This window comes from Maniola jurtina, chromosome Z (assembly GCF_905333055.1).
Source record: "Maniola jurtina chromosome Z, ilManJurt1.1, whole genome shotgun sequence".
Taxonomy (NCBI): Eukaryota; Metazoa; Arthropoda; class Insecta; order Lepidoptera; family Nymphalidae; genus Maniola; species Maniola jurtina.
The window spans coordinates 7,143,515-7,169,466 of NC_060058.1; the positions used below are offsets into that span (position 1 = coordinate 7,143,515).

At 35.1% G+C, this 25,952-nt stretch overlaps 2 protein-coding genes across 3 annotated transcripts in view; one reads left to right on the forward strand and one right to left on the reverse strand.

Annotated features, from left to right (window-relative positions):
- LOC123880131 (frequenin-1) overlaps positions 1-25,952 on the forward strand; it is a 134,048-nt gene that overhangs the window by 102,575 nt on the left and 5,521 nt on the right. The window lies entirely within an intron of this gene.
- On the reverse strand, positions 13,493-14,637 carry LOC123880128. Its single transcript, XM_045928069.1, has 2 exons — positions 14,550-14,637; positions 13,493-14,466 (listed from the first exon to the last, which is right to left on the reverse strand). The coding sequence occupies exons 1-2, from the start codon at positions 14,577-14,579 to the stop codon at positions 13,828-13,830; spliced, it is 669 nt and encodes a 222-aa protein (XP_045784025.1). The 5' UTR covers positions 14,580-14,637; the 3' UTR covers positions 13,493-13,827.

Below are 25,952 nucleotides of genomic sequence, written 5' to 3' on the forward strand. Positions count from 1 at the left end.
TTTGCATTTTTATTAGAAACTATATTATTAACTATATATACTTACATATATATAACTATGTATAATATAGTATTATAGTAGTTCCGGTATGAATTGCAATGCCTCGTTTGTAAGAACAACCTGCGTATCATCTATTGTACATTTAAAGGAGTTCCAGATAACTTCTTGCAAGTGCCAATAACAAGAGTACAAACTTTTAACTCAATCAGATGAGTAGATCCCTTACTAATTCCTCACGATCCCACGTTGAGGAATTAGTGGGCAAAATTAAATGCTATCAAATGACTCCTAATAGAGTAAGATCCCAGTGTTCCCAAATCTATGTCACTGTAGCAAAATGTGATCCCATAAAATGGTGATGGTGTTTGGATCTACTTAACTCCTTATTCCTGATGCCTCAGGATTACTGCCTGCCTGAACTGTGCAGATTTGGGAACTGCTGATAGTGAATTGATATATTAATATTTATTTATCTACTTATTTGTATTATTCCATCCAACGTGTTATGTAATTTGGTGACCAAACGTGGAAAGTCACAAATTAATTCTCATAGCTAGAATGTTTCTTTATTAGTCATATAGTAACTACCCATTTATATATTAATGCATGAGCACCAATTTTGGAACAAGGTCAAAATGTCATTGTCAAATATAATGTTATAATGTTATAAATTTACCTCCAAGCAAAGATTCAGAAGGCAACAATTTTGTTTCCAATTATTTTATAATTATATTCTTTAGGCCGCGATAATTATTGTAATTATTTGACAGCATTATTTGTAATTATTTACTAGATAAATGACAGTTATAGGAGTGTTTACATTAGTTTTACCGTAAGTGAATCATGGAAGCTACTTACGTTAGTAGGTAAAGGTTTCAAGTAAAAATCCGTTTAATACATTTATTTCTAAAACTACGTAATACACGATCCTTAATAAAACAATGAACCTAAAACTAAAAACCGACCGTATTTGACCGGTTTTTTTCAAATCATCATTTACCCCGTAATTGTACTATCCAATTGACAGATTAGAGTTCTACAATAAAGCCATAGCTATTGTCAGCTAACCTTCGCAAACCATTAATTACAAACGATTAACCCGATAAAGCTTCGTCTATAAGTCGCGTGCACAAAGAAAATGCCCTTGGCGTCTGCGATTTGTGGTTGGTCTATTAACCTTAGGTACATAATTATATTAAAGAGTCATTTTTAACCTAAGACCACTGAAGTAAGGGCATACAACTAAGGGCATATAAGAAACTCAGAACCTAATAATTTTATAAAAAATTCTATAAATTTTGTATCTGTATTACACGCCATAAATTGGGAAATTGCAAGAGCTTTCAATACAAATTAAAGGACCTTGTATTTAACGCAGTTTATGCATAAATCTATACATATACAAAAGGATAAACTGACTGACTGATAAAGCAAAGTGAATCGCGGAATCTAGAAATTTAAATGCTTGTAGTTTCTAGAGATATTAGGACGTACGTCTACAATTATGAATTGTTACAATTAAGAATTTTCAGAAATTTACCCTAGCAAAGCCGGGGCAGAATAGCTAATAAATTAATAGACATATGAATAATGAATACACAGACAATCGCGGACAACGATTTGGTTTTTATAATGGTAGGTACTTTTTAGAGATTTAACTAGAGTGCAACAAAACTTAAGTGTACATTACTAAAACGTTTCTTTAAATTCTATTCAATTAATCACAGTATTATAATTTATAACGAACCTTGGAGGCTTATGCTCATTCGCTGACCGTGGGTTAGCATGTTACGCAAAGCAAAGAATACGAGTTCGAGTGACGTACTCTTTAGGTGAACGGCAGTGCCTTAACTAGAGTTGGCGATCTAGGCCAATAAATGACCGCATCTGGCAAATCCACTTTCGCTCTCTTCCGAAATGACCGCACACTAACCCTATTAATAATTTTGGTCACTATTGAGATTAAGACGAAACGTAATCGTTCATGTAATATAGCCCAAATATGTAGTTTAGTAGATTCTATTTATTTATTCAACAAAATCAACACTTTTAAAATCTCATCGCCTTATCACTTATCTATTCTTATATATTTCTTCAAGAAAACCTTTGCTCAATAGTGGTACTTACCTATGTTTATCAACATAGTCTTACAGTTTAACTTGGTCACAGATTGCTCCAAGCTGATTAACATCTATAATGAAATAATCAAAACAGCTTAATGAGCCTACTAGAATAAAATATAGTTTGTGTAATATCTGTACAATGTAGGTGAAAGAAAATTCATATATTTATGATTTAAAATCGAACTTTCTTTATCGATGACATCGATCTATGTCAATAGTCATGTGATGTATCTACTACCTAATGACTGTGAATATCTCTAATACAACATATATTTTCATCTTGCTTAGTAAATATATATCTCGTTCATTTATTAGGTACCTACCATATATTTGAAAGTAATGAATCCAAATCGTTCCACTTTATATCTTATTTTACACTTTATAGGTATAAATAACATAATCTTAACGTTCTTTTCGAAGAGAGTGTCACATTATACTTTCATTCAATCAAGTCTTTAAAAACACGTTAATTCGAAGGCGAATTAAGTAAATTGAAATGTAGCGCACATCTTATTATGCCGATTTCATTTTGCGCAATATGAAAAACGAACCGCAAAGCACTTTCCAAGCTAATTGTTTTACATAACGCATGCACTTTTTCAAACGTGAGTGTAAGCCTATATTTGGAGTAGTTCCAATCTGTCATCGTCATGACCAAATCAATCATTATTCTCGGCTCGAAATTACTTCGCACGGGAATGTGATTTCCGACTTTCGATTTTGGGCATTTACAATGCTGTTTTACGTACTTATTTCGGAAGATAATTTTTGAATTTATTAATGCAATTTTCATCGTCATTTAGGAATTGTATTTTTATCTATATTAAAAAAACAGAGAAGCCCACCCATGCTATGCCAGTTTAACTCAATTATCTCGTAGAAATCTTAGCCCGTCTAACATTTTTAGATTCTTCACGGATAAATATGCAGATTATAAAAAATAAGACGGATTGACCTTTGTATTTCCATCACTGAGTCATTGATGAAAATGGATCTCCAAACCTAAGAAAGGAAGGGAAGAATAAATTGCGAAGGGTTCTGAATAAAATTTATAGAGAGTGGAATCACCCACGCGAGTGAAACTGGCTATTACACTGGTTCCAAAGGATCGCGTCATTCCATTGTGTACCTTTGATTACACAAGAGAAGCTTGCTAGCTTGTCATAGTAATACAAGTCATCAAATAAATCTAAGTTTGGAACTGAACCAAGATTCTAGCTCAATTGACAATATTCTCCACATATTTTAAAGACATCATAGAATAATAATATAGTAAATAGAGAGATAATTAAGAAAATTAATGTTTGTAATTAAATGTAATTAAAGCTATTGGTTAGTCAGGTTTAAAAACAAGAGAAAGAGGATTAGTAAATAAGCAAATTAAATATCCTGCCAAACTCGAATATAGGGGAGACTGAGTACAAATGTAACAGCGGTCGAAAGTCAAAAACGCTGTATAGCACTGTCCAATGGCTGAAACACGCATGCGTCTATAGAAGGTTAGCTGATGGGAATGACGCGCCCACATTCTCGAACTGTTGCGGTGCACATTCCGCAGATCGCACTTTTACGTTTTCTCAGACGATTTTACACACTCAAAGCTAAATTTTGCCTGTTAGTGTAATGTCTGTTTGTTATAATTTATTGAAAATCTTACAATACAAGAGTAAATTAAAAAATTATAACACCCCGGACAAGTGAAGGTTACAGTAACTAGAAAAGGGCTGATAACTTTCAATCAGCTGAACCGATTTTCTTGGATTATAGCTAAGAACACTCTCGATCAAGCCACCTTTCAAACAAAAAAAACTAAATAAAATCGTTTCATTAGTTTAGGAGCTACGATGTCACAGACAGATACACAGATACACAGATAGACAGATACACAGATACACACGTCAAACTTATTAAAAGGGGTTAAAAACTGAAAGCTAGCCTATTTTATTAATGTATTTATGATTCTGAGAACGCTCTGTAGTGAGCCGGTGATGGGTTGAACATGATGAATTTTATAACTGAATAAGCCAATAATTATGGCAAAAATATTTTTAGTGCACTAAACATATTATTAAACTGATTTGTACAACAACACACAGATCACATCACATGTTGTTCGTAAATTTTTTACTTGATTTGACTCTGTTTGTCTGTTTACTGAATATCCTCTGTCAAACGAGACTTCTTAATTAGAAAACTCGCTTTTCTATGAAATGCAAATGAGATTCTTTTTCTATTGTCTTATGCCGCGTGGAATACTGGCTGCATTTCCGCGCTGAATAACCAGGCTAATCCTTTGCGCAAAAAATTAGCCAGACCTTCTTTTACCAGATTAGGCTGTTAACCGCGGTAAAGTGTCTCATAATTTTTTTTTGCACTAAAACTCCAAGGTAATCGGAAAAAATATAACTCTCGATAAGAGAAGCATTTCTGCTGCGGCTCCCGGTCTTTATGCTCTCTCCCTGATATTATGGGAAATTTTATGGCTATACACTTCAATTCAAAAAATTATTAATAGCCAGACATTAAAGCTAAATAAGCGGAAAGTGTTATTTTGTACCGGTCTCCCCTTTGACCAAATTGCTTAAACTAGTTTATAGCTACGCTTCATAATCTTTTATCGTGTTTCGAGAAGCTACGTTGCGTAATTTAATGATAAAATTAAACGCTTAACTTAATTTTATTCATGTCTCGAATTTTGTTTTTGAATGCATGTTAGAATTCTTGCTTTATTTCTTACGCTTTTAACTAACTCTTCCCGGCTATAAAGTATAAAAACGTAAAAGTATTCTGTTTACTTTTGCGTTCAATTAGATAATGTGGTTTACGTTTAACCGCCCAGGTATAGGGGGACCTATTGTGACGGTGCATACTGTTTTGAAATTCACTAGGAGTTGAGCAGTTAAGAAGTTTAAAAAAAAAAGAAGAATATTAGCCAAGTTTATTATGTTGACTAATATTCCTCTTTCCCTCCAATTAAGCGTAAAGCTTGTGCTAGGAGTGGATACGACAATAGTGCAATGGGTGGGGTTTGAACCGCCGAACTTTCGGTTTTCAGTCCGCTCCTTTAACCATTGAGCTATCGAGGCTATAATTTAGAAGCCAACTGCAGATTGCATTGCGAAAGAAGAAGAGATAGAGAAGATGCAATGTATCCAATTCTCATTTTATTGTCTATTTTGTCACTGGATTGATTTGTCTGTAATATGGTTTGAACAGCTCTACATCGTCAAAGGCAAAACGTTATTGCACTCGCTAGGTACCTACTTATACGATTTACTTCATTTTACGGAAAACATTCAACAACTTATCGGTTTACCTAGACATACCTACAACATTATCCAATAATTATTACAAAGATGTCTACGACGAAAATATAATGGAAATAATAGATATCCATTTATTTTAAATATATAGTTATTATAGTTATTTGTTCAACAAGATAGCAAAGTTCATTACATCGATGGTTGCGAGTGCCTAGTTTGAACCCCGAGTGATTAAATAAATAATAATAATATAAGAACATCTAAATTAAATCGTCTTAGTCAATTTAAAGCTCATATAATTGTGACTCTCAGAACATTACGCGTAATTTGACGTTCACGCTGCGTCACGACACGGTTTGCACGCTTTTCAATAACGGATCCAACCGCGTCGCGGCAGTTCGTCCAGTATATGCCTGTCAAGTTAGGGTTGGGGTATAATATGTTTTTTGTTTCATGAAGAAGCGATTTAGCGTTCCGGGTACGATGCCGTGTAGAAACCAAAGGGGTATGGGTTCCATAAAAACTGCCATATCCCTTTCAGGTTAGCCCGCTTCCATCTTAGAATGCATCATCACTTACCACCAGATAAGATTGCAGTTAAGGGCTAACTTGTATCTGAATAAATAAAGTAATAAATAAATAATATACATATTTATTTAAACGAGATTATCTCACAAAGTAGGTATATAAAAAAAAATCATCTTGAGCACTCAACAGCAATACGAAATAATTAGAATTGGTTAAGAAGATGAGTATAGATTACATACATTTCTAATAAGAAAAGAATATATACATAACATATTTTATAATATGCCCTTTTTATGCAATAAATAAAGGATATTATTAAGACAAAAGACATAATAATTTAGATAAGTAGGTACGCACAAAAGATGACATTAAAAATAATAAAATTATATCTACCAACTATCGTCTAACTACTAACGGCCAAATCAAATCTAGTTTATTTAAGATGTTGCCCCTAAACAATATCTGTTATGTAATAATTATGTTTCGCAATAGCTCCTAACTTTATCTATTTCATCTAGCACTCGTGAAATACAAATGAATTTTAAATTGTATTGCAGAGTGCATTGGCATCCGAATGCTTCGCTACGTAAAATATATAAATTCCCTTTCACTTGCGACACCCAAATAAAGCGCATCAAACTGTTCGATTGCTTCGATATTAAATCGTTTAGGCTTCACTCACACGTATCGCGGCCATTGGCACGCGTTGTCTCTACGCACAAACGTCAAATTCGAGCTACAATGTCACGATCGCAATCACCTCTGATTGGTTGACGCTCGCTCTTTATTGGTTACAATTCTTTATTGCAACAAGAATACCATAAATTCAGTCAATCACAACGATTGAGATTGTATTAAAAATTGATTGATCCGCAATCGAGCCCCAGATAAACTGATATTTTCATCGCAGCGTGATTTTAATTAGATTTACTAACTTTTTATTTACTTACTTACTATAATTTAAAACCTTTCCAGTCGTATAACTTAAAGTTTAATTCTAAATTTAAATATAATATTCTGCTCGTTATCCTGACCATACGTGCTTGCGTGGACCGTTTGGGTCCATCAAAATTTCATCTGTTAAAAACATAGTTTCACTTCACACCCTATTTGTATCGTACAGTACGCGCTATGTCTACGCTTACGCAACGCTTACGCAGCCTGTGTGAACGAGCTATTAAGGTTCACATACTTTTTCGCTTGTAGAATAACTGCATGAAGTATCACAGTTTTGACCGCGTCGTGTTACTTACTGTACGTGAAAGGTAAGCCTTATTATTTAATAGCTGCAATTTGTTCCCCAGAAATAATAATTGTGGTCGTCAATTTGCTAAAACCATATCTTAATATCTCCGATCTATATTGCACAGGAGTTTGCAATCGATATTACGATGTATTATTTATTGAACATTGGTAGACAAATGAAAGAAGGTGGCGGGGAGCAGGATGATGAGGAAGACGGAGGACCGTGTTTGGTGGCGCGCTCTTGGAAAGACCTATCCAGCAGTGGACGCATACAGGCTGATGGAATAGAAAACTTCCTGTGAGAGGCCAAAACCTACCCGCAGACAATTTTACTATAAATATATTATGACACCATAACATTGGAATCAAATAGTTAGCGCTTTTTTACAAATCTAGTAGATTATTATATGTTATCTTAGACGATTTGTTCCATTTTTAACCGACTTCCAAAAAAGGAGGAGGTTCTCAATTCGTCGGGATCTTTTTTTTTTATGTATGTTCCCCGATTACTCAAAGACCCCTGGACCGATTTGGAATTTTTTTTTTGTTTGAAAGGGTATACTGTGCAGGTGGTCCCATATAAATTTGGTGAAGATCTGATGAATATCTTCGGAGATGGAGAACAGAACTCCTCAATGGATAGGAGCAAATTGCTCGCGATCAGTGTAATAGCTTAGTAAACAGTAGGGTTTTAACTGGGCACAGCATATTATAGTACAGTAGGGCCACTAAAAATTGTGAAATAAAAAAATTTCAAAAGAAAAATAAAACCGACTTCAAAAACGACAAACACTAAAAAGTAAAAAATAACTTTTGTTTAGCTACACGTGTAATGCACCTAGGTATGAAGTCGGGCGAGCTTCACTCTTGGATTTCTAATTTTTTTTTAATATGCTCGCTCGACTTCATACCTAGGTGCATTACACGTGTGGCTAAACAAAAGTTATTTTTTACTTTTTAGTGTTTGTCGTTTTTGAAGTTGGTTTTATTTTTCTTTTGAATTTTTTTTATCACAACTATAAAACACGATCCTAAGAATATCGATGATATAAAGTGACTACTAAAATATTTTCTTTGGAATATCAACGAATGAGCTCAGTTCAATAAATTGGTACTAAGTTACGCTTCGACCCCTCAATGGAAACTAAGAGTCGCCTACCCCACCAATGTCATTTCTGATAGGTACTATTATTATAGGTCAGCGATTGCGACATTTTAATTAGCATCTCTCCATAACAAGCGAAGGACACCCCCGACAAGTGAAGGTTACAGTAACTGAAAAGAGCTGATAACTTTCAAACGGCTGAACCGATTTTCTTGGATTATAGCGAAAAACACTCTTGATCAAGCCACCTTTAAAAAAAACTAAATTAAAATCGGTTCATTAGTTTAGAAGCTACGATGCCACAGACAGATACACAGATAGCTACACACGTCAAACTTATAACACCCCTCTTTTTGGGTCGGGGATTAAAAATCCATACTAATATTATACATGCGAAAGTGTGTCTTTCTGTCTGTCTGTTTTCACGGCCCAACCACTGAACCGATTTTAATGAAATTTGGTACAGACTTGGGATACATCCCGGAGAAGGACATAGGCTATTTGCTTTTTATCCAGGAAAATTGAAGAGTTCCTACGGAATTTAAAAAAACCGAAATCCAAGCGCGTGAAGACGCGGGCATTATCTTGTAATAAATAATTTATTACTGTCTAAACGTTTTGCGTCTTCATTGCTCATACGCATGGCTAAGGTTTGGAATACTCTTCCACGATCTGTGTTTTCTACCAATTACAATCCGGGTATCTTTAAAACAAGAGTGAATTGGCACCTTCTAGGTAAACGCGTCCCATCTTAGACCACATCATCACTTTCCATCAGGTGTGATTGTGGTCAAGCGCTTACCTATAGTGAATAAAAAAAAAAGCTAATTTGCTTAACCGATTCGAAAATTGATACAGGGATAGCTTGCATCCCGGACAAGTAGCCTATATCCATAGACTTACTTTTCACAGACTACTTTTTATACCGGGAAACAAACAGTTCCCAAGGGATTTTCTAGTTTCACGTAGACGAAGTTACTAAATGTACACTACTATTAACTATTACCTAAATAACTAAATTAGATGTTAGTATAATAACCATTAAAGGCAGAGGAGTAGGCGAACATAAGGTAATTAAGTTGGTTATGAAATTTTGGCTTAGATTAATGATTAGAAGCTTGATGTACCTACCAAGCCAATGCTTTATTAACTATTAGCTCCTTGGTGTGTTTTTGCTAACTGATTACCGACATTACTATACCTATGGCTCATACCACATATCAGTAAAACGACGAGCGCTTTCTACTATGTATGTTACAAAGTATGGGAAGTCCGGGAAACTTGAAACACTTTTTATTTTGTAGATATTGGAGAATAATTTCAAGCATTAGCGTATTTACTGAGGCCCACTATTACATCATAATTTTTTTAATATAATTATACTGTAAAATTTGAAAATGAGTAATGAGTCAACTCTCCATAATGGAGATAAAGTACAATTTACTTTTAAGCTTACTTAACTTAACACAGCGTCACTTCAAATCTACTCCAATGTGCCTTGTTCCTAAATTGTGACGATACCAGTAACCTAGCAAAAAGTTTCTAATAATAATATTCATCATCATAATATATTACTAGCTGCAGACATGCCTTTATTCACGTTGCGTGTTCTATGTACTGCAGTTTTTAGCAGCAGAAATTATGACACAAAAACGTTTCTATAAAATTTTTAAACTAGATTCAACTTTTCTAAGACATTTTATAACTTTCCATTCACTTTACACTAGTTCTCGTTGTCGATGCTTATATTAATTTTACTATCCTCGCTTCGTTCGATGCATATGTATGATAGTGAAAGAATATGTAAATCAAAATCTCTTAAAAAAAGCTGATAACATATACATGCCTACAAAGATACGACTTAATTAAGGATAACCTGTTATTTTAGCTTTATATTAATTTTAGGGGTTGCTTAAAAATAGGCAGAGGTTGTGACCAATTCTGTAGAATACAATCTCTAAATTAAGCTAAGATTACAAGTCTAAATCAATTCTCTTTCGTAAAGGTGCGTACGCACTACAACTGAACTGCAGCAGCACTGCACGTGACTGCACTACGCGGCACAGAGCGGCAAAATATTCTTTCTATCGTTTTGTATGAAGCATATCGCACTAGAGCGGCGCGTGAATTGCGCTTCAGCGGCCGTTGCCACGTGTCGCCGCTGGACAGAATATTATGCAGCGCGCTGCCGCGACGCCGCAGTTCAGTTACGCTCGCGCTAGTGCGTCATAGCAAGCGGCGCGCCGCTGCAGTATGCGTACGGTACGGCGCTCGGATGCGATACACGTGCTTTGGGTTAGGTAATTAGTGTGTCAGGCGTGATAGACCTCAAAATAAATAACGAAATTTTAATTTTTGCACATAACGTGTTCCTTATGCTCTTAGAAATATATCCTCCAAAGTGCCAACCCCTAGGATGTCGGCAACAATGAAGTAATAATAAAATCCTCTTCACTGTCGCTCATCTTGCGACATTGTTGCTCCTACGTGAACGGTTATAAAAGTGACGTGGAAGTGCGGCGAGCTGCCGCGTACTGCAGTTGTAGTGCGATAGGTACCGTGAGCGGCATGAAGCGACTTGCCGCGCAGTTCCGCTGCAGTTCAGTTATAGTGCGTGGGCACCTTAATGGTCCCTATGGAAAAGGAAAGCGCTAGAATAAAATTTGACAATTTAGTTTAATATAGAGATTGTTACCAACATAATTCCACACATTATGCAAAATTCTAAAGATGAACAGTTTCAATGAAAAAAACTTCGAACTGTTCATAAAATATAACAAAAATTACTCTTATATTTAAAAACTAGCTGATGCCCGCGACTTCGTTCGCGTGGATGTAGTTTTTTAAAAATCCCGTGGGAACTCTTTGATTTTCCGGGATAAAAAGTAGCCTATGTGCTAATCCAGGGTATAATCTATCTTCATTCTAAATTTCAGCCTAATCCGTCCAGTAGTTTTTGCGTGAAGGAGTAACAAACATACACACACACACACACACACACACACATACAAACTTTCGGCTTTATAATATTAGTGTGATACTTGTAAAATCTTAAGAAATCTTACAACGACTTCTACAATTTTAAGAGGCAGATGTAATATATTTACTTAGCATTCGTGCTGTGTTTATAAGAGTTCGCCTAGGTTCAACTTAAAATCTATTCGAAGGCATGGTCGTAAGAATTTTTCTAGATCCATATTTGGAGAAGGGACAACTACAGTTCAACGGTAGAAGGCAATAAACTACGAGATGACATTGAAGCAATGTCAAACGAAATTGAAATATCAATAGAAGACTTTGAGAAATAGTAAAACATAAGTTCAGAATCACAAAGTAGAAACACAAGTCGGAAATATTTCTAATCGCTAGAGAAACAAACTATAAGGCCACTAAAATCACCCGCAATTTTAAAACAAGGTTGCCCTTCTTATGCACCTCTCCATACAAACGTATTACGCCTAAAATTTGTATTATTTGTTGCATAAAATCTAAAAATCGGTTCGATCTAGCTCGACTCCTTGAACAGGGTAGGTATAGTCAGGTTGAGGCAATTGGGCAGGACATAGCACTCTCTACTAAAACGACATCTTTCCATAAATTAGTTCCTTGTCTGTTGCCACGCAAGATAACACTGGATGTAAGATGTGAGACATGCATTTTATATGCATATTGATTGGCAAATTGGAACAATTCTATGGCAAAGTCTTCATTTTTAGTTGCAATTTGATTTCACAACTAGAGGATGCGCGCGACTTCGTCCGCGTGGATTTAGGTTTTTATAGATCCTGTGGGAACTGTTTGATTTTCCGGGAATAAAAGTTGCCTATTTCGATTACAGGAACGCAAGCTACTTTGGTACCAAACATACAAATAGGTTAAGTAGATGGGTCTTTAGGAATTTCACGGGAACTCTTTGATTTTTCGATATAAAAAGTAGCCTATGTCCGTCCCCGGTATATGAGCTAAACCTGTACCAAATTTCTTCAGAATCTGTTGGGCCGTGAAAAGGTAGCATACAGACAGACAGACAGACAGACAGACAGATAGACAGACAAACAGACATACACACTTTCCCATTTATAATATTATTATGGATATTATGGATTAGTACATAGCTACTTACTACTTAACATGATTTAAATGGGTTGCATATAGGTAAGGCTCATAGCTATAGACATTCGCGTGCCGTTCCATGATAATTGGTATTTGTATCCCAAGATTAGAATCAAACATAGGTACGAAAGCGAAGCTTTTCATTATAAAAGTCATTATTGTTTTAAACTTTCTCAGCTAATAGGTCATTAACATCAAGACCTTATTTGTATACATCTATCTGTAATTAGCAATAACTCAAAAAGGCTTACTTTTGAACAGGAATTTATCTTCTATCTAAAGATAAATATCACCAAAATAGTTCAAACTGTTCCATAATTACATCAATTTCGGAACTTTGCTAAAGATCTCAGGCAAAACCTTCTTGATCGAGACATTAATTTAACGATGACACTATGTTATCGTAATTCACAATTAAAACTTGTACAGATGTAACTAACGACGCAACACAAATTACAGTATATAGAGCCGTTGCTTTAAATAAAATTGAAAACGACCGACGGAGTGGAGTTAGTATCTTGTACAGGATACAGATCTAAATTCTTTCCATAATGTATGCTAGAATCATGTTGAATACTCGTCACTGTCGTATATTTTTGGCTGGATTTGCTTCCTATGTAACCCAATACTTGTCAATGGCCGTATCAATTCATGTTGTACTTATCAGCTTACACGCATAACCGTTGGCTTGGAAGTTGGAACTTAATAGCTGCTTATCAAACTACCTGCAGTTATACAACATCCGCCTTGACATCATCTATACTAATGCAAGTAACATGAGATGGTAAACTGATATTCAATATACTTCGTTACTAGAATCCATACTATATATTTAATATTATGAATCGAAAGTATGTCTGTCTGTATGCTAGCTTTTCATGGATACCATTGGTACATGGACAGCTTGAGTCCTAGGGAAGGACATAGGTTACTTTTCATCTCGGAAAATTTTAGTGTTCCCACGGTATTGTTAAAAAACCTAAAAGGTTATGACTTTTGTTATAATCGGAGGATTAGTTTATAAGGTTATATTTTTGGGGTGGGTAATAAAACAAACAAATCTTTAAACTATAAAATTATGATATATTTACGATATTTTTTAAGCTAATTTTATGTAATTTAGCCATATTATATAATTAATCTTGCCTGACTTTTACTCGTATTACAAATAGTAAGAATGAAATAAGAATAATTTAATTTAAAGTTATTAATTTGTGGATATACTTATTTATTACACTATGCAATTTACGCGTTTCGGTACTGAAATGGTAGCGACTTATCAATTTCAAATATTTTCTTGATCGCTTTTCAGTCTATTAGATTATTCCAACCTAACTGTCCTTTTAGTTTCTGAAACATTGCTATTATTGATGTTAACAATATTAAAAATTAAAAAGTTAAATATTACTATCACAAAAGTTGCTTACAGAAGTAGGAACAGAGTGGTTGCTTAATTGATATCGAACTGATTGGTTATTTTGTTTTTGAACTTGACAAATTTCGCCATCGCTTTGCTCTTTAGTCCAGTTACAGTTCGGTTGCTATCAACTAGTAATATTGTATCTTCTTTCTTCTTATGAAAAGGAAAGGGTCCGTCTGCTTTAGTAATGAAATATATAGAAGGAATATTAAAAGACTTAGGATCACCATCATCCTCGGGGAAAACGATGTAAATGACCACAGGTTTTGCGTCTTCTCCTTTACCAATCCTAATGTTTTTAGGAGCAGTAGCAACCACGATTTTATAGTTTTCGAAAGGCTGCGCAACGATTGGTATATTAATAAAATTTTTATCCTCTTTCACTTTAGAGTCATTCGCTGGTGACGGCGATTGAAATATAATTTTTGCAATCTGGTTAGAGGTTCCTAATCCTAAGTGGGCACCTTGTGGGAAGACTGCCTTAGAAAGCAGTTCATGTGTAGCTCCAAATTTCAATTCTTGAGGAATCTTTGCGAAAATAGCACCCGTGAACTGAGTTCTTACTTGTTCTTTCGGCAAAATTGGATTGAACTTCACACTGAATCCGTTATTAATTGGGAAGCTGTATATTTTCTTAATATACAGAAGAATTAACAACACGTGGATGACCTGTAAATGATATTACATTTTAATAAAATGAGCTAAACTGATATTAATATTATGATGTTATTATAAAATAATATAACACCTACACTTCTAAGAGGCACTAAAAATGAAGGCATGCCGATATTTTCCAACGAAAGCACAAAGATAAACTAACCGTGAACAGCAATCTGAATGGACTGGCCAGGCTTTGTTTGCTTTGTTTACAAACACACTTTTATTAGCTAAGGATGTTTAATAGTTCATAATGAGAAAAATAAACACGCTAATGTCACTACACGCTAATTGTAGGTTTTCAAATGATCATTCATTACATCATGATAACGTAATTAAAAGGTGTTATTTTGAAAGCATCCAGTGAGTCGAAAAATTGCCAAAATAAGACAGGCTTGTGCCAGAATAAGCCGCAATCTTCCACGGGTTGCACAATTAAACTGAACGGCTAGAGCTTTTACCGGGGAAGTGTTCTTCCCCGGGCCACACCCGGGCAAGGAGACCATGTCTTGATGCCTGTACCCCCGTATTGATCTACTCGTAGGTCAAACGGAGAAGACCCCGCTGCTGTCTTAAACAGTCGCTCGTAATCCTGAAGTCTCTTACCCAGGGACTATTAGATGGGTGGATCAGGTTGATTGGTATATTCGACGCCCCAATGGGTGAAGGCTACGTCTCCATGCAGGATTGGCTCGATTTTTTATTATTTTCACTTCAAAAATTTTTAATATTCCATTGTATTTTCCATTAGGTACATTCCATATCCTAACCTTTATTTCTTTAATAACGGGAAATGCATTACAGTTGGAACGGGCTCTAACTCATTATTTGCAGGAACAAAAGATTTCTTAGAATCGACATTCAATGCGCGCTTTTACGGTACCTACTCGTACATCAGAAGTAAAAGTGGAAGCAGATTTTACAAACGTGAAAAAATGCGATTTTCGCGAAATAGTCACCTAGTTTTTATTTAACTTCTATTATATTTCGTTTGGCTGAAGCTTACTTACTAAGTCCATAACAAAAACAACGCAGCGCAACATACACCTGCAGATGGAGGTTTTTGATTCACCACAAAATAAGCTGATTTTGTTAATCTAGTTTTCAGCTTACCAGTTTCAATCATAGGTACGTATGTCAATTTAAATAAAGCTATCAGTAATTCAAAAGACTCAGCTGCACTCCACCTATGCATCGGACCTTATTACCTTAGAAACCTAAAGACCTTAGAAACTATGGGCAAGTGACTTTACCTGAAAGTTGAAAGCAGCCTCTTTGACAAGAAATGAAAGTATAATTTTGATCCGATACAGAATAATATATGTACTTATTTTTTATGAACAAACTAACCTAAAGCTTTTTGTAGTTTGACTTTCGTGCGGTAGGCGATCACGCCTTTTAATTTTTTTTATAATAAAAACTGATTCTTATTTAATTTGCGAACTTTGTAAACCACTTTTTTGTCCACACAAGTGGGTGGTGACAAAATTAACTACAGTTTATACTAAAAACAATATTGTCAACACCCACACACATAAAATATTATCAATGGGATTGCAACGAATAGGAAAAGCTCTATCAATCATCCTATTAACAAATATGGATGACGTAACACGGACAATAAAGACACATCATAGAAGGTTTATTCAATATTATCAGTATAGGATATTGTAATATTATTTTGACCCAGATCCATGACTGTACAAAAATTGGAAATGAGATCCGTAAGAGTAAATACATGTCTATTGCCAAAATCATTAGAATGATGAAGTGGTAGTGGATAGGCCATACTAGTCGTGAATGCAGCGGAGCCCTAAATTCCTAAAGTAGAGATCCCGTATAAGCAGGTAACCAAGCTGATCGTCCACCGCCAACTAAACTAAGTGAAAACTAAACTCAGCGGGCTAAACTAAGCTAAACTAAACTAAAGTTGTCCGTCCACCAAAAAATAAGCTAAAACTACGTTAGTGATGGTCCGTTTGTGCAACAACGTTGAGTTAACCAGACGTGATGGAAGAAGAGACGAGCTATGACGAGAGTTCAGAGGAGAATTGCAATCGTCATAATAAAAGAAGATTGATTGTTACTCATGTCCAAACACGTTCGAAGTAACACTAGCGACAGGCGCCAGCAAGGGAGTGAGAGGCACTTAGTTTAGCTCACGTAATTACGGTTCGGCCGCACAACTAAGTTAGTTCGACTCAGCTGGGCTATTTTACGTAGCTTAGCTGGCATAGTTTGCAGTGGACGCACATGTATGAAAAACTGGCTCAACTATGCGAGCTAAGCTAAACTAACTTAGTTTAGTTGGCGGTGGACGATCGGCTTAAAGAAGGTAAACTTTCCTCCAGAGCCAACGACGTAAAGTAGCTGGATGGGAATAGCTGAAAACTAGACTTTTGCCCTACTTGGAATCAGCGAATGTCCAGTTGTGAACAACTACTTGTTCTACAGACTGAAATAATAATGATGATGATGATGTAATAGTTAACCCTGTATAGGTAGGTGCTCACTTTGAAGTGGTGATAGCTGAGTGGTTAAGACATCAGCAGACGAAGCAGGCCAGAGGTGAGAAACCGGACACGCACCTTTAACTTTTTGCAGTTACGTGCGTTTTAGCAATTAAAAATCACTTGCTTTATCGGTTAAGAAAACATCGCAAGCAAAGCTGCATGCCTGAGAGTTCTCTATAATATTATCAAAGTTGTCTAAGTCTGCTTATCTGCACTTGGTCAGCGCGGTGAACTAAGGCCAAAATCCTTCTCACTCTGAGAAGAGACCCGTGCTCAGTGGTGGGCCGGTAATAATGATCGGTTTATTTGATGATGATGATGATGATAAATCAGTTCGAAATACTAACGATGTGCTTTCTAGAATCGTTATAAATATTAAAAACAAGAGGATGCCCGCGGCTTCGCCCGCGTGGATTTCGGTTTTTTTTTTAAATCCCGTAGAAACTCTTTGATTTTCCGGGATAAAAAGTAGCCTATACGTCCCCGGGATGTATCCCAAGTCTGTACCAAATTTCATTGAAATCGGTTCAGTGGTTGGGCCGTGAAAACGTGGCAGACAGACAGACAGACATTTATTATATTAGTATGGACTGTCTATGGTACCAAACGCATTCAAGCGATATCTATTTGTAAGTAACGTTATTAACTATGTATGTCGGGGCGATTATTTACACTATTCGCCTCAGAACTCGACACGAAAGATTTACGCCGTATCTACGTTAGATACATAAAAGGGTCCTTACCGCCTGCCTCTCTCAATCCTATTTATCTTGATAGATTTATCTATCATATTATCCATACTATACTACGAGTATTATATTATATTATACTAGCGACCCGCCCCGGCTTCGCACGGGTGGACACTACCACGAAAAATCCTATCTATTTTCTGGGATAAAATATAGCCTATACGGATTCGGAAGAATCCCTCTAAGTAATGGTAAAAGAAATTTTGAAATCGGTCCAGTAGTTTTTGAGCCTATTCAATACAAACATACAAAAATACAAAGGTTTCCTCTTTATAATATTAGTATAGAAATACAAAAGTGTGTCTGTCTCTCTGGTGATTATTCCAGTTTTAGCTTTTCATTGTCCACCCGCTTAGCTGATTCTGACGAAAGGTACAGTGATGGCTTAGGTACATGCCCGAGGTCAGATATATAGGCGCTATTTTTGTCCCTGAAAAGCCACGAAAGGATATGTTAAAGAATAAACTCAGTATCATCCATTTGCTTACAACATATAGCTTGCTTCCTGCAGACAGACATAAGATAGCAATATTACCACTTTAGTTAATATCTAAGAAGTAACTACAATTGCGATAATCGCAATGCGATAGTCACGACTTTGGTGCTAGATCAAAATTGACAGGAGTACATATGGAAGATACGAGCTGGATATTTCAGAATCTACAAAGAATTCTCTGGATAGTTTATAATTATTAATAATGCATGCATTATGATTATATCATTGGCATTAAAAGAAAAAAATATTGTATAAGTATGTCAGCCATAGGTAACTCGTATGATTGAAAATCGTATGATCAAAACTCTACCACCAATTCCGAAAGCAGATTCTACTGTATCAGAGCCGCTATGGATCTCAGCATTTACACGAATAACACTAGGTATGTTGTCACTTAAAACCTCATAGTCAAGTTATAGTATGCGCAAGGATTTGGGAACCCACCGAATTATTATCACAAGAAAATTCCTACCATTACCTAATTAATAGGAAGAGATCAGGACCCTCGGTAATGAGGAGTTACTACGTAGAGAGAAAGGTGTTGTTGCATTTATCTTCGGGGACCTAGAAATTCTACTGCCTCTACTGGATTAAAAATTCAAGCTCGCCGAAGAAAAAGGCCTATGAAAAATTCAGCGGAGTCGAACGCTAGGCATGGCTATAGTATATTTCGTTTCCCATGCCCACCCTTTGCATAAAGCGCTTTTGTCTTCTCAGCGGGAGACAGACTGTCGCCCTCGCCAGTTATCTCCCTAGATAAAAGACAAAGGCTGCGAATATCGAGATAAGACAGATATATAAAGGTTAGGTATAAATCTTATGTCAAAACGTAAGGACGCTTCTCTACGAATTATATCCACTTTTTGCATAAAAATCGTTGACTTTTCATAATATTATAGCTACAAGGTAAAAGTTTTTTATTTTTTATTCGATTTAGTACCTTTTGAGCCAAATTGCACTTAATAAAGTATTCAAAGCTCAATCGAATGCTCGGTCACTTGAAAAATAGATGCAATAAAATTTTCCTTTTCTATTTTATGACTTTTAACTAAGAAGGTGACTGCTATTAAAACTGTACAACGAACTCTCACATCAATTCTAAGATATAACCTGTTGTAAATAACTATTTTTAACCCCCGACCCAAAAAGAGGGGTGTTATAAGTTTGACGTGTGTATCTGTGTATCTGTCTGTGGAATCGTAGCTCCTAAAGTATTGAACCGATTTTAATTTAATTTGTTTTTGTTTGATCGATGATTGATCATCGATTAAAAACACCCTCGATCTTGATCGAGAGTGTTTTTAGCTATAATCCAAGAAAATTGGTTCAGCCATTTGAAAGTTATAAGCTATTTTCTAGGTACTGTAACCTTCACTTGTCGGGGGTGTTATAAATTTTTAATTTACACTTGTAAATCTAACATCGTTAAAATTTCTTTGAATCAATATATTAATACTAGAAATTTGCCGTGACTTCATCCGCACCAACTCTAGATATAATAAAAAACACGTTATAAATGATCTAACTGCTGGTCATTGATAAAATAGTTTGCCAGGCACATTTATTTATGACGTTACATTACTCAATATTTCATAATAGCTGCTTATACAACCTACAAGAGACAGTGGACGTCTATTGTATGACGATTATGATGATTGTAGTGCAATGATGATGATTGTATGTGCTTTCTGATTTCTGTTATTAGATATTTTAACCATTTATTCAAAAATAAATGCCAAAAGTAGAAAATAGATTAACTGTACAACACATATTTCTCAATAAATTATCTCTCGTCATCGATTAATTATATTCTAGATAGATTTTTTTATTCTACACATCGAGAGGGAATCACTCCAATACTAATTATTAAAATTAAAAAATAGTTTCAACCTGTTGTAGAAACAATATAAAAGATTATACTAAGCATCATTATTTTATAATATTAAACACATTTTATTTTAATATTGATATAAACAAATTATACCATCACAACAATTATTATTTGAAGTTTATCTGAAAGTGCAATAAGCACTTGTTGTTAATTAAGATTCCTTAGTTTGTACGTTTAAAAAATCGATTGATTTTCTTGTTCAATTTTAATTTAAACCAATTCAAACTAAATTTAAACAAAACAAAATATATATACATACATTAAAACCTCGTAACTGATCACGGGCACTATCTTTGGATTTGTCGATGTTGGATTTACAACAGTAACAGTTATATATAATTTATACAGAAATTAAAAATAAAACAAAACCTTAATTAATGCAAAGCAAACATATTCAATGGCCATCTAAAAATCTTGGCTCTATATCAACATCACCAACGGAATTCAAGGGCAGTTGAGATATGTTTTCGTTTATTACTTCTTGTTCTGAGTTTATTGTTTGATCTCCTTTGTATTGTACGTACAGTACTTCATGCTCTGAAACCTTTGTCGGTTGTGGTAGAACTAACTGTTCAGGTATTTCAGGCTTTTTGGTTAGAACATATATGATCGTTTTATCGTCAATTGGTGCCAGTTTATTGTAAAGTGCACTTTGCAGCTGTTGATTATACTGGTATTCATATGTAGGTGCTTTTATAAATATAATCTTGTATATTTTTTTTCGTGGTAGGACAGCAGGTATCGCTGGTGTCTCTTCTATATCTGGAGGTGGCACATGGAAAGAAATACTCTTAGTGACCACTGGTGAGGCAATAAATTGATGGTTATTTTGTGAACTGATTTCTCTAGTTATTGCAGCCTGAGAACTGTGAGTGTTGAGCAATTGAATTTGTTCATCATTTAAATTGGGTAAGAATATCTGACTGTCTTGAATGCCCGAAATCTGTCCATCATAATTTAGATCACCAGAAATACCAGTAGTTTGCACACTATTTTGTGGATTTAACACATGAGGCACAGATTCCTCTAAATTTATAATGGGTGATTCAATAGTTTCAATTACGTTTATTACGTTTTGTAGAGATGCAGGTTGAAGACGTTGAATATCGCTATAATGATCATTTGGTTGCTCCTTTATACTTGACACTTGATTAATATTTAAATTTAATAAAGCTGGCTCGTTATTGTTTGCTCCTAAAATATGTCCAGCATTCTGAATATCTAAAATTTGCACGCCGGAATCTTCTTGCGCGTTCTGTATATATTCACTGTTTTGCAGATTTATAAGAGGTGGCACTTTGTTCTTAATATTTAATATCAATTGAGGACAGTTTGCCGATAATAATGGGTGTACACTTATTGGATTCGGTTCCTTTATTACAGAACTTTGTGAGACAGCGCTGTGAACGTTTATATTAGCATTTAACTGAGTCGAAAGAGAATGTGATTGATCCTGTTTGATACCTATCTCGAAGTTTTGTTGTACGGATTCATCAATATCCTCAATCGCTTGTTGGCTTTCTACATTTTTATGCAGTTGTAAGAACTGATAATCATCATAGGGTAAGGAATAAGTAACCGTTTTAGGATCTATGTTGTTTTCTTTTGAAATTTCTCCTGCAGTATTGTGCAAAACTTGATTGGGCAGTTCAAATGGTATGCTTGGTTTTGGGTATTGGTAACCTCCTTGTGCACTTTGTATTAAAGCGATAACATTGAAAACCTAAAATGAATAAACGTTTTCTTTATATTCAATAAATTAAATTGTAAATAGTATATTTATAGAAATAAATCAATTATTTTGAGTATTTATAACAAAATAGAAACAACGAACCATTAAACACCACATATTGAACAACTCGACGCTAGTGTCACCAACAAAATAAGGTAAAAATCTTCGCTGCCTTAGTTATATATTAATATAAAACTTTCTCCAAGCATATTATTAGATTGATGTTTATTTATTTTGATAGAGCACGTGTTCGCTATTCCAAAATACATCAGCTGCTTTTTAGACTTCGGTTATGTTAAAAAAAGGTTAGATTAAAATGACTAAAATACGGCATTGAAAATGGCAGTTATGTACTTATTAATGTACAGCATGTGTCGATTCAAAATAAACCTTTACCGATTTTGAAAAATTATTGTGTAACTTATTACTATACAACAACCAGCGCGACTAATAATAATTATTAAAGTGAACTTCATAACACATAACATAATGTATGCCTATATAAAAAACGAATCTATAAGTAGTGCGATAATCACTCCCATTCACTTGCACTTTGTCTTTACTAAGACACTTCACTGCTGCAAATCAGTCGGAATTCCACTTGCATGCCCTGATTTAAGAAAATCTAATATACGTACGGAACTACCTATACGAAAAAAAACGATAAAAACATATATACACGCATCACTATTAAATACTATCCCATCCCCATAGTCTGGTAAATTTTTTCGATAGTCCTTTCCTTATTAATACCTAGCTGATGCCCGCGACTTCATTCGCGTGGATGTAGGTTTTTTTAAAATTCCCGCGGGAACTCTTTGATTTTCCGGGGATAAAAAGTAGCCTATGTGCTAATCCAGGGTATAATATATCTCCATTCTAAATTTCAGCCCAATCCGTCCAGTAGTTTTTGCGTGAAGGAGTAACAAACATACACACACACACACACACCCATACAAACTTTCTCCTTTATAATATTATTGTGATGTACTCATGTATAATGTAAGCAATTTTCATTTTACATTTAGTGTATTTTTCTTTAATAATATCTCTACATTTATTATACAAAGACGCTTACTTACTTTACGTAAACATAGACAGAAATAATAATACTATAGAATATTTTTAGTTGGCCGTCCAATCTCTTGCTGTCATTTCAATACAAACTGTACAAATTGTCTTCTCTCCGTCACTCGCTTCATACAAACGTAGTTCCAATTTCATTTCAATATTAAGCAACCAAAGTCCATGAAAGGAGATCATTATTTTTGGGCCTTTTCTGAAAGTGCCGGCCAACGAAAAAAAATGGTACGGATCGTTAGAACTAGCCATTTGGAGTAATAGTTAATATGGCAGAAAAGTTGTAGGATTGCTCTGAACCAAGTTATACAAGGTCGAAGATTCGTCATTTTCATACATTTTATTGATTTCTAAAAGTGCTGGGAAACATAAAATAATGTTAGATATTGCTATAACTAATGATTTGAAGCAATTGTCATTATGACCCGAAGGCTGTGGGGCCATTATATGTCGTGTTATACAAGTTATACAAAAAAATAATATTCTTTGTATAATTAAATGTAACCGATTTTATGATTTTGTTACTGTTCTGATTGTTTTATACGAATTTGAATACAAGTGCAATTATTTTGACTCCCACGAAGTGCTGGATCAGCTGCAATGTGGACAAAATTCGTTTATATATACCTGGATTGTATGCGGCCTTGTAATACTTGGTGGTCTCATCCAGCCATCTCCCAAACTTCTGCCACTGGGATATCTCCGGCGAGCTCTGTGATGAATGCACCATTTGGTTATAAGTACTGTTCACCATAGTAACTACGGGCTTGCTTCAGTCGATAGCTGCCCAAAGCAACCTGCGTCGATTCTTCTGTGAATCTAGGAAAGTCATTGAACGGAGGATGTCGGCTTCCATAGCCTGGAAATGAGCTCGTCTTCTATTATAATTATTGTGTGTGATAACAAGTTCTGCTGAACTGTTTTGCGCATTGACCAGTTCATGGATTTTGTCAAGGAAATCACGTCTGTAGTACACGTTATTGTCTATCAGAACATGATAGATGTTTAGCGATGTTACCGCGATCCTGAAATAATCGATCACGTTACTTAATGCCCGGTCACTCTGATCAATCCTGAGCAAACGAAAATCTCTTTTAAAGCAATTGTTCATCACTTTCACCATCCAGCGGCAAATGGAAACAAGTTTAGATTTATTGGTTTGGTCAGTAATTAGCTGGGTTTCATTTAAATGTTTTGTTTCTAGCAATTGTGTCACATAACCGCATGCCTCAAGAAAGAAAGGCTATCTATAAAGGGCATGTACAGACAGATACAGGCATGTGCATATATCTTCAGAAAAGCACTAATTACTTTTTTCAGTGAAAATCATACCCTAACCACAAGTTCCGAAACCACTAAAAGCCTTTATATTTGTTGCGATGGAACAATAATCTACACGCTACAGCAACTTACAATGCCTAGATTTTAAAGGATACCTTAAATGATATAGAAGATTTTTACTGGATTTTTATTTCCATGGTTTTAGAAATACCATAAACAATCCTAGGTAATCTTTCTTTATTGAGGTGTGCGGCTATGTGGCACAAATGCCAGTAACAAAACATCAGTAAAAACCCAGCTAACTACTGACCAAGCCAATAAATCTAGACTTTTTACCATTTGCTGCTGGATAATGTAAATGATTAACGACCGCTTTGGACTCTTCCAAAAAAATCTTCAAAAATCTCTATTTTTGTTTACTCAGGGTTTGTAACCGGACATTAAGTAACATGATCGATTATTTCAGGATTTTGTCAGCATTGCTGAACGGCTATCATGTTCTGATAGACAACAACGTGCATGCACGTGATTTTCTTGACGTAATCCATGAATGGTCAATGAGAAAAACAGTTCAGCAGAACTAGTTATCACAAACAATATGTAATTATAATAGAAGGAGAGCTCATTTCCAAGCTATGGAAGCCAACATCCTCCGTTCAATGACTTTCCTAGATTCACAGAAGAATTGACGCAGGTTGCTTTGGGCAGCTATCGACTAAAGCAAGCCCGTAGTTACTATGGTGAACAGAACGTATAACCAAATGGTGCATTCATCACAGAGCTTGCCGGAGATATCCCAATTCCCAGTGGCAGAAGTTTGGGAGATGGCTGGATGAGATCACCTAGTATTACAAGGCCGCATAAAATCCAGGTATGTATGAACGAATTTTGTCCACATTGCAGCTGATCCAGCACTTCGTGGGAGTCAAAATAATTGTACGTGTATTCAAATTCGTATAAAACAATCAGAACAGTAACAAAATCATAAAATCGGTTGCAATTAATTATACAAAGTATATTAATTTTTTATATAACTTGTATAACACTACATATAATGGCCCCACAGCCTTCGGGTCATAATGACAATTGCTTCAAATCATTAGTTATAGCAATATCTAACATTATTTTATGTTTCCCAGCACTTTTAGAAATCAATAAAATGTATGAAAATGACGAATCTTCGACCTTGTATAACTTGGTTCAGAGCAATCCTACAACTTTTCTGCCATAGTAACTATTACTCCAAATGGCTAGTTCTAACGATCCGTATCATTTTTTTTCGTTGGCCGGCACTTTGAGAAAAGGCCCAAAAATGTATGGAGCTAGAATGATCTACTTTTGCAGACATATTCTAAAAAATAATATCTGTGTCTGTGGTTTTCCAGATTTCTGTTAAAATATTCGGTTTCAAAGTTACGCGGTCTTAAAAATTTACATACAAAGCTTTGAGCCCCTGTAATTTTAAAACTGTTAATTATTTTATTTAAATATTTGAGCATATGGGTTATATAGTTGAGTCTGAATAATAAAAAAACGCGCAGACTTGAATACCTTCTCCAGAAATCGGAGAGTCGTTTTTCCGCTTCTAGAAACGTTAATCGCTCGTTTACCTTCTCTGTCGTAACCTTTATTTTATGAGTCTATTGATGCGGACACCATCTAAATGTAGATTTTTCCGAATCTTGAAAGTTATGGTGGATGTCACCAAAATATATTATTTATGTTAGCGTTATTATATAATAAGATTGTAGCAACG

Coding starts and splice junctions, on each gene's coding strand:
- LOC123880128 (XM_045928069.1), bottom strand. CDS start 14,579: ATGCCTTCATTTTTAGTGCCTCTTAGAAGT. Junction 14,467..14,549: donor TTTTAGTGCCTCTTAGAAGT/GTAGGTGTTATA, acceptor TATCATTTACAG/GTCATCCACGTGTTGTTAAT.